Here is a 10586-nt window from a genome sequence, read left to right as displayed (position 1 = left end):
TCGCTTGTAACATTGTTATGGTCTAGCAATTGTCATCCTCAGGCAAAGCAGTGACCAACTCCATATATTAGTAGAATGCAACATTATAGAAGTTTCATCATGTTCAAAAGAGACTATGTAGACATAAATGAATACTGAAGATGTACCTTTTAATGGCTAATCGTTATGAATTTTAATCTCACATTAGAGTTATCTGTCTTTGTATATTTGTTGAATTAAGTTTGAACACATTAATTTTTAACACATAGAATTAGTCCCTTAATTATATTTTAAGATTTAACTTGGTTTCTTAATTTTTTAATGTACGCGTGTATGATAAATCGTTGTCTGAGTTGACAACACATTGTGAAATGCATGCGTATTAACATAAAGCATGACATATCATTGTTAGACTTGACAACACATTCTGATACAAGATAAAGCATGACACGACATTGATGTAGTTAACAACACAAACAGAAATTATCTGCACGCGTCTCTATTTTTTTTTTTAAAATGAAGCAATGATAGTGAAAGTCATCTATATATATGACACACCCGAACACTGTAAAAAATCACACATTCTCTCGTAACCCAATTCTTAGAACGAAGTATGACATTCTTGAGAGAAACAAGCAGTCAGACAATTGTGAACTCGATATTAGGTTTTATTTTTTTAAAATGGATTGATTGTTCACAACGACAGTGGTGTTTATTTTCAAACTTCCACTCCAGTATCCATTCGACTACCTAACGCTTGTAATTTTCAAACGTTAAAAACCAGAATACACAATATCCTTTAGCTAACCGACAAACAATATTTGGATGCAATTTACTACCGACAGCCATTCACAGATACAGGTAACCAATTTTGCTTTAAATGTATGCAACTGAAAAATGATGATGATGTTAACACAATGTTAATGTGTAATCATCAATTTTTGTGTGTTGGTCCAATTGAGTTATTATGCACCATTGGTAGAACACCAAATGATATATTAAACTTACTTGAAGCAACTATGACCCCTACTCATGATGCCCTGCTATATTACAACGAGAGGTGAAACATGCCACGCCGACATGAGTTTGTTGGTTACTCGTTCACAAGAAAAAATCCCAAAAAGTTTGACATTCCTTCCGGATGTACCATGGATGAACTGAAGGATTTGATCAAGCAAGTTATGCCTCATGAGATTTCCCCTTGTGTTATTCATAAAACACAAACGGTAAGACGATTGTTTTTTTGACAACCAAGCCACCATGAGTATTCAGATAAAATTATCAAATTCAAAATTATTGAACTGAAAACCAACGATGACGTGCTAAAGGTCTTAGTGTAGTCTGACTATTGGAAATAATTTGGGTCAATAGAAATTTTAGCTGTTTTTAGTAAACATGTAAGGGAAATGGAAGACGACGTGTCCTTGTTGCAAAATTAGCATTACTTAGTTATAGAATTTCATGCAAATTTTATTTCTTTCCACTATGTTGAAGTTAATGTAATGTTTGAATTCGTGTCCATTATGGAATGAAAATGTATGATTATTTTTTTATGTTCATGGTTTACCAAAATCAAGAAATTGGTCAAATTAAAATGATAATAGTAGGAGCAAAAAAATAATTAGTGATGGGTTAATAAATTTAAGTTGAAAGATGAAGAGAAAGGTCTAACCTAACCCAACCGAAATATTAGAAGCTAATGACAAAAATGTAAATTTGGAAAACTGTTTCGAAAACAATTAAGGCTTTCTGAGTTATCAAAAGACATGCAAATGCAAGGTGGAGAGGAGATAAACAGATACATGTGATGTAATGAAAACAACAAAAGTTTGAATCGGGTGATGAAGATAAGAATATGTGGCAACAACTTTACCAGAACCACTAAGAAACAGTGACACGGATTTTTATCTGAAGTGAACACCGCACGTGTATAAATATCTGTTATTATATAAAGTTAGTTTGATGAATAAGAAATAATGAGAGAAAAGAAAAAGGATGAGTGGATTCAATCTTTTTTGTTAATAAAAATTAAGAAACTAACATTTAATTAACATTTATAGATAAAAAAAACATTATAATATATTACTAGTTGAAATTTAGAAGTGATAAAAATAGAATTGAAAAGGGTGAAAAGAATAGGACATTTGTCCTGGCCAAAGCAAATGGAGGAGAAAGCCTTGGGAAGGTAAAGGTCAGGAATAGAACACGCCACGAGTGCACTTGTCATGACTTTTGAAATGTGGTCAGTGCACTTGTCATGACTTGTGAAATGTGGTCAGGGAGGTGAAAAGAACACGCCACGAGAAAGAGAAACTTTCCATGTAATGCTTTTTTTCTTTGTTAATACAATACTAGTGAACAGACAAATGAGGTATAATTAGGTTGGAGAAACCTTGTTACTGGTACTAGCATTCCATGCATCTACTTTAATTCACCAACAAAAAGTGTCATTTTTTTATTGATTTTTTGTAGAATTAATTTTCAATTTTTAAAAATAGATTGTCCCAATGACCTGGAGTCCTACTCCGACATTACTCACCAATTGTTCCATGTGGTTGGTGGTTTAAATTCAACAATTTTATAAGAATTTATAAATTTAATTTCATTTAATAACAAAAAATATAAAATACAAGGGATTTATTTAGTGAGAAAAATAAATAATGATAGTTAATCTTATCATGAAGGATAAAGATTAAAACATATAATATGTGAATTTTTTTTAAAAACATTATATAATTTTTTAAGTGATCGTACGACATTAAACTTTGATAATATTTTTATTATAATTTTGACCATTTGTATATAGTTGTATAATCCAAATTTATTCCTCTCACTCTCTTAAGAATAACTAGTCATTTCACTAGTTACCATAAACTTAATTTAGAAATAAAAAAAAGAATAATTTGAGATAATTAAGATATTTATCTATTTACTAATTGCATATGCAATGAGTGAATTCAAATCCAAAGAAAGAAAATAAAATGTTAAAAAAGTCTGATTTAAGTATGGTACTTTCTAAATTGTGTATTTTCATTTATAGTGTTATAATATATTATGGAATTAGATATAACTAAGTTTAGAGAAACTGAGAAAAAATTACAGGTAAGTAAGAGAATAAGAAAAAATTGGTTAAATTGGTAAGTAAGAGAATAAGAAAAAATAAATTTCAAAGTTAGTGAGATCCATATTGTATTATTTCAAAATAGTTTTTAGTTGTTTGCTTCAATTTGGAATCACATTCATACTATTTCGACGATTTTGGAATGAATTTGGAATCAAGTAATTTAAAATTAGGATTTTAACATTAACACTAATATTATAAACCAAAATAACTTAAAATATGCAAAAGGTTCAGTCAAAAACAAAATGTTTTCAAATTCAAGAAAAATATATACATCGTCCAAATATGATAATATCAAATGTGTAAAGAAACTATGGCTGATCCATGCGCCACCTACATCAAGACCTCACATACACAATGACGTATTCTGTGACACCCCTGACAATCCTGATGCATTGTTCCATGACCTTGTGTGTCTCTGTGCTTGTCGTGACTATCCGAAGGTTGAGCAGACGCTCCAACCTTTCAGTGATCGCATGACAAGCTTCCTGTTAAATAGAAAATAAACAAATTAGACAAATTAGTATTAAAATAATTGACGTAAATGACATTTGATACAACTAAGCAAATAGTAACACTTACCACTGCATGTCTAGGCTGGTCCACATCAGAACGGGTATGTGTCGGTGCTGCTGGTGGCTCGGGGACCGGACCTGAGGGTGCAAGATGGTCTGAGTAGTGCATCCAATTATCGTCTATTTCTTCAAATGACACCCATGAATCGATAGCCTCTGCAGGAATACTCTGGACGTATCCGAACTGGCGCATGACCCTCTCTAGTCGGTGTCTAACGGCAACGGGCCCCCATTATAGCTGACCGAAAAAGCATGAAATAAAATCAAACTCTCAAAAGGGTCGGTGCTCCCCATAAGGCATCCAGCGGACATCAGGAATCCTGAGTCGATCAAGACGCTGCCTGTACGTTGCTGTAAATATGGACTTCACAATCGCCTTCATAGTAATCCATCGACATGCATGTGGTGACACCTCATCATAGTCCGGATCAGCCATACACTTCGCAACTGACGAAAAGTGCTCATATATCCAACACTATTACATCAAAATCATACAAATTTCAAATGAACATCTTAAATACCCTATTTAAAACATTGTTGTAATTAACTTATGAAAAACATATTAATTACCTGTAAGAGAGTGATGTAACCAGCAAGCTGTCGGATGCTGCTCCTACAAGCATCATTCAAATGATCGTACATATGCACCAATGCAGCTGCTCCCCATGCATAGCTCCCACTCTGACTCAAGTCACGCAAAGCGTCTAAGAAGACAACATGAACATGGGTTGCACTCTTGTTAGAAAAAAGAGTGCAACCTAAAAGATGAAGAAGATAGGCACGAGCTGCAGCTGTCCAATGTCCGGCCTGACATATGCTCTGATATATATCTCGTAGCCAAGATAGGTGTACGTATGGTCCATGACAATATGCTGTCTCAGCCCTAGCTGCCTCTCTGGAGACTTCTAGTAACTCAACCAACATCAACACCGCCTCGTTGACGTGTAGAGGCTCGAAGGTATGGAAGGTGCCAACAATGGGAAGATGAAGCAGAGACATCACATCATCCAGGGTGATGCTAAACTTCGCCATGAGAAGATGGAAACTGCTAGTCTCCCTGTGCCACCTCTCCACGAACGAGGATATAAGTCCCCGATCGCCAGTATCTACTGAAAACGCAATCAAAGGACTTAGTCCTGTGGCAGTAATTAGCCCTTCAATTTCAGGAGCAGGCCTACCTAATTTCTACACATTCCTCCCATGGGAGGATAACCTCAATTCAAGACGTTCCTGAATTGAAGTATAAAGGAACAAACACTTTATTAACATAATAATTTAAAGGAACACAAATTTCAATAATAATATATACTTAAAAAATAAGTTAACTTCAATATTATAAATACCTCTTCGTTCCATACGCTGACTGCAACATGGTCAGCATACTCGATAAGCACTGATGGGTCACGCGGCTCACCTGGAAATCCCTCAGCATCATTAGCAGCGTCTACACCAGCTGCATGTACATCTGCAGCTACAACAGGGTCATCCTCGACACTAGGTGCATGTATGTCTGCAGGTACCACAGGGTCATCCTTGGCAACAGGGGCAACTTCCTGTTGCCTACGTGCCGATGCCGTAGGCCTTCGCCGCTGGGGGAGCATCATCTGAATCATGACGATCCTCTCTCCCTAGAGCTCTGCCAATAACCCTACCCAAGGCATGACTTAAGCCTCTAGTCCTAACCATGATCTGGAAATGTCTACCACAAATTCCATCACTAAACCAAACAAATTCATCACAATATTAACTTGTTCAAACAAAACAAAATTCAACAACTTATTGACTAATACACTACTTTTCCATTGCTGCAGGCTTATTATGGCTGGTCTAAATTATTGCAGATGAAAGATGATTCGAAAAATGCATTGTATATAGAGAATCTGACCAAGGAATATGTCACTAGCTATGATGATGTAACACAAATTCTGATTAAGGTAGGGACTACTGATGCATCAAAGCAAATATATTGTTGAATATTAGATGTCTACTTAGTATTTATACTTTATCAGCTTAGCTAATTAGGTATTTATATGTTGTGTAGGGCCTTTCAAACAGAAAAGTTGGAGCAACTAGCTTAAATTCTAAGAGCTCTAGATCACATATAATTTTCACTTTTGTGATTGTATCTTGGTGTAAGGTATTGGCCGCTATAATTGTATTTAAAGTGACTAGCTACAGAAGACTAATGTATTTTTTTTCTTATTTAAGATTGAGACAGATTTATCAACTTAGCTAATTGGGTCTTTATATCCTGTTTAACTCGTTTACTACAAGAATCACTTGGTGGGAATGCCAAACTCTCATTAATTTGTTCCATCTCCACAAATAACAAGTAATTTACCTGGACCGAGGAACATTACTTATTCATGTGTATGCCTGACATCTTGTAATTTGTTTGTAGTGGTAAAGATTGTATTTTTTGATCGTAGGAATAGTAGTGAAACGCTGCCCACTCCCAGGTTTGGACAGCGAGTAAGAACCATTACAAATGAACTTGTTATCAATGAAATAAAGGAGAAGGATGTTAATGATTTAAGTGATTAAATCCGGAAACTAAAGGTATTATTTATCTTCAGGACTTCAGTGACATTTTTTAATGGGTTGATACATATTTGAAAGTAAAGAATTATTTGTGTTTGCTTTGGTGCAGGAAGAACTTATTAGAGCAAAGCCTAAGGTTCATAGCTCAGATGGGAGTAAAAATGGATACCTCCAAGTACGCAATGTACGGGACAACCTTGATAATGACACTAATGAAGAGGAAAATATGGACAAGGAAGACATAAGACAATTATGCCAACAGATTGATGAATTGTGTCATAGATGTGACCAGTGGTGATGAAATTGAAAAAGAGGAAGTATGTTATGGAGAAGCAATGAGTAAGCTATGTCCTGAGGAAAGTGAGGGATCAACTACCACCTTGTATGCATCAGCAGATGACTTTGCATGCACAGCTAATGCCTCATGGACAATTAAATCTGCATTCAGGGATAGCTTTTTAGTTAGCTCATGTACTCAGTCTCCAATACTTGGAGAACCACAGTTGCCTGATTCTCTAAAAATCAAGAATGTCCAGAGGAAAAGTGTGGCTTATTCACCAAGTTGTCTTTGAAGTTGGAACAATGTAGCGGAGGAGAATATGAGTTCTAGTAATGATATATTAAGGCAATCATTTAAAGAGGGTGAGCAGATGTGATCGTCACTACGGTCAAGCAAGGTTTTTCAAGGTCTTACCGAATCCTTGGCAGCAAGCCTTCAGAGGGGATTACAGATAATTGATTATAACCAGAGAAAATCAGCATTAAACAAATCTTCAACTTTATTCTCTTTCGAGTGCTTAACCTTGACACCTTGTCCAAAAGACAAGGATGATTCATGTGATCAAATGATGCAACATAAGAAATATTCTGTCAATGAAAGAACAGTGAACTTGAAGGCCAGATTTGGGTGGAGTGACAAAAGCTTCAATGAGTTGCTTGCGTTATTGAAAAATATGCTTCCTAACGATAACATATTACCCAAAATTCACTACCAGGCAAAGAAGATATTATGTCTTGTGGGTATGAAGTACCAGAAAATTCATGCATGCCCTAATGATTGTATTCTGTATAAAAATCAGTTTGCCGAAATGCGCAAGTGCCCAACATGTAGGGTATCACACTACAAAGTGAACAAAGGTGTGTTGGTATTTTCCAATAATACCAAGGTTTAAGAGATTGTTTGCTAGTGCAGACGATGAAAAAAACCTTAGATGACATGCAGATGGCAGAATAATTGATGGGTTACTCTGACATCCCGCTGGTTCTCCATAATGGAAGACAATTGATCGCTTGTATTCGAAATTTGGAGAGGATCCAAGAAACCTAAGGCTTGGTCTTGCTTAAGACAAAATGAATCCTTTTGGTAACTTGAGCACCAACCACAATTCATGGCCTGTTTTGTGAATGATTTACAACTTCCTCCTTGGTTGTGCATGAAGCGAAAATAAATTATGTTGTGTATAATGATAGCGGGTCCAAGATAGCCAGAAAATGATATTGATGTCTATCTTACTCCCTTGATTAAAGACTTGAGAAATTGTGGGTAGACGGGGTTGATGTGTATGATGGGAATCTTCAACAAACCTTCAGGTTACATGTAATGATATTTTGCATCATTAGTGACTTTCTAGCTTATGAGAATTTGAGTGGATATAGTGTGAAAGGACCCCACATATGTCCTATATGTGAGAAAGAGACAACTTACATCCAACTGAAACATGGAAAGAAGACAATATATACAAGACACTGAAGATTTCTGAAACCTTATCACCTATATCGGCGACTGAAGAAAGCATTTATTGGAACCATGAGATTGAAAGTGCACCGAAATCCTTAGCTGGACACTAGGTTTATGATTGGGTGAAAGACATCGTAACTATCTTTGGTAAGACACAAAAGAAGGATGCGTCTGAGAAGAACATTTGGAAGAAAAAGTCAATATTCTTTAATCTTCTTTATTGGTGCAATCTAGATGTACAACATTGTCTAGACGTTATGCATGTCGAGAAAAATTTGTATGATAGTTTAATTGGCACCCTTCTTAACATTAAAGGCAAGACAAAGGATGGTTTGAAATGTCATCAAGATTTGGTTGGCATGGGTATATGAGAGCAGTTGCACCCACAATCACAAGATCGACAAATGTATTTGCCCCCAGCATGTCATTGTCTCAAAAATATGAAAGTCCCATAAGGATACTCTTCAAATATCAAGAGCCTTGTGTCAATTAATGATTTGAAATTGGTTGGCTTGAAATCTCATGATTGTCACGTGTTAATGCAACAACTGTTGTCAGTGGCCATTCGTGGTATCTTGCCTGAAAAAGTTAAGGTTTCCATAACTCGCTTGTGTTTTTTCTTTAATGTCATTTGTAGCAAGGTCATTAACCCTCAACAAATTGGATGATTTGGAGAATGAGGCTTCCATTATCCTTTGTCAATTAGAGATGTATTTTTCACCATCATTTTTTTATATCATGATTCACTTAATTGTTCATCTTGTACGGGAGATTCGATTGTATGGGCCCATCTTTTTACGTTGGATGTATCTGGTTGAGCACTACATGAAGATGTTGAAAGGATATACAAGAATCAATATCGGCCAAAGGCAAGAATTGTTGAAAGATACATTGCTGAAGAAGCTATTGGGTTTTGATCAGAGTATATGCAAGCCGTTACACCAGTCGAGGTTCCTCAAAGTCGACATGACTACACACGGGAAGGTAGGGGTACACGAGGATTCAATGTTGCAACCATGGATTGTCAGTAGCTGTCACAAGCTCATCTATATGTATTAAACAACACAACAGAGGTGATCCTGTATATAGATGCTCACAAACAACATGTCATAGATGTTAGACAAGTGACCTAAATAACTTAAGAGGGGGTGAATTAAGTTTCAAAATTTCCCACTAACAAACTTTTAACCCCCTTCTAAATGATAGGCACAAAATGCAGAAGAAGAAGCAATAATTGATTTAATAATGTTCTTTAAACATCCAAGACAAAATTGATTGCAATAACATAAATAAGATAAGGGAAGAGAGAAATGCAAACTCGATTTATACTGGTTCGTCCACTTCCCGTGCCTACGTTCAGTCCTCAAGCAACCCACTTAAGATTTTCAATAACTTTGTAAAAATCCTTTTTACAACTTTTGAACACCCGAGGAATCCCTTTCCTTTGTGTTCAGGAAACTCACAATTCAAGAGACAACCAATCTCTTGATTACAACTTACTTTCTGAGATGAACAGAAAGATTTCCCTCTTTTAGAGTGGATAATACAATTTGATGTTCCTGGATGAACTCTCAATAGATTTGCAAGTGTTTGCCCAAGAGCTGTTGAGAGAGAATTTGACAATGAAGTTCTCTTAGAATATCTCTCTCTTACTTTTTGAAGTTAGACACATATATATATAGGTCCTTCATGCCTTTTCAAAATGGTTTGAAGAGATGTGTCTTTTCAAAACATTTTTTCTGAATTTTTTCCCTAATAATCGATTACAGGTTTCAAGTAATCGATTACACAGTTATATTTTGAAGGGTCATGACTTTTGAATTTGAATTTCAAGAGTTCTGTTGCTAGTAATCAATTACAAACATCTGGTAATCGATTATAGGTTCAAAATTCAAAATCAAAATCCTTTTTAACAGCTATTTTTCAAAATTGTCTTCTGGTAATCGATTACACTGCTTGGTAATCGATTACCAGAGCCTTAGATGTCTTGGAAACACTTTGTTTTGAGGCAAGACTTGATCTTGAGTTAATCTTGAAGCAAGACTTTGTTTGTTGAAGCAACCTTGCATTAATTTTGAAGCAACACTTATCCTTTGAAACAACCTTGTTTGATTCTTCTTTGGCATCATCAAAATCATGTATTCATACATTCACATTCTCCCCCTTTTTGATGATGACAATCATTATCAAGTGATTTATTTTCAGCATCATCAAAACATGCATGATTATTCTTCCTTTTTTGATGATGACACTCATTATCAAGCAAATTCTTTTTGACATCATCAAATCTTACATAATTTACATTCTCCCCTTTTTTGATGATGACAACCATATGTAGGTTAGGAGCAACAACAACCAAAAAATATCTATCTGTATAGTTTACTCCCCCTTGATTTTGCAATTATTGCTTATATGAGACAGCTGAAGATTTCATAGATTTCATATATAAAAAGTTGTCTCATAAAGAATAGGTAATTTCCCTTGCTATTTTATCTTTTATCTATCTCTTCCCCTTTGTCAACATCAAAAACAAATCATGAGCAGAGAGGAGAAAACCATTCAGCAATTTATAATGAATTAAAAGAGTAGAGAATGCCATACCATACAAGTATCATTTCATGGTCTAAGAGAA

The 10586-nt window shown here is 35.3% G+C and overlaps 1 protein-coding gene across 1 annotated transcript; it reads right to left on the bottom strand.

The window, feature by feature from the left end:
- Window positions 1-3946: 3946 nt before the first annotated feature.
- Window positions 3947-5288, bottom strand: LOC102661279 (protein MAIN-LIKE 1-like). The gene is made up of 4 exons (XM_006593205.1): window positions 5019-5288; window positions 4528-4860; window positions 4246-4410; window positions 3947-4150 (listed from the first exon to the last, which is right to left on the bottom strand). Exons 1-4 carry the CDS (start codon window positions 5286-5288, stop codon window positions 3947-3949), a joined length of 972 nt encoding a protein of 323 aa, XP_006593268.1.
- Between the last annotated feature and the right edge of the window lie 5298 nt (window positions 5289-10586).

Source organism: Glycine max, chromosome 12 (genome assembly GCF_000004515.6).
Source record: "Glycine max cultivar Williams 82 chromosome 12, Glycine_max_v4.0, whole genome shotgun sequence".
In the NCBI taxonomy this organism is placed as follows: Eukaryota; Viridiplantae; Streptophyta; class Magnoliopsida; order Fabales; family Fabaceae; genus Glycine; species Glycine max.
This window is presented reverse-complemented; position numbering and strand designations above follow the sequence as displayed.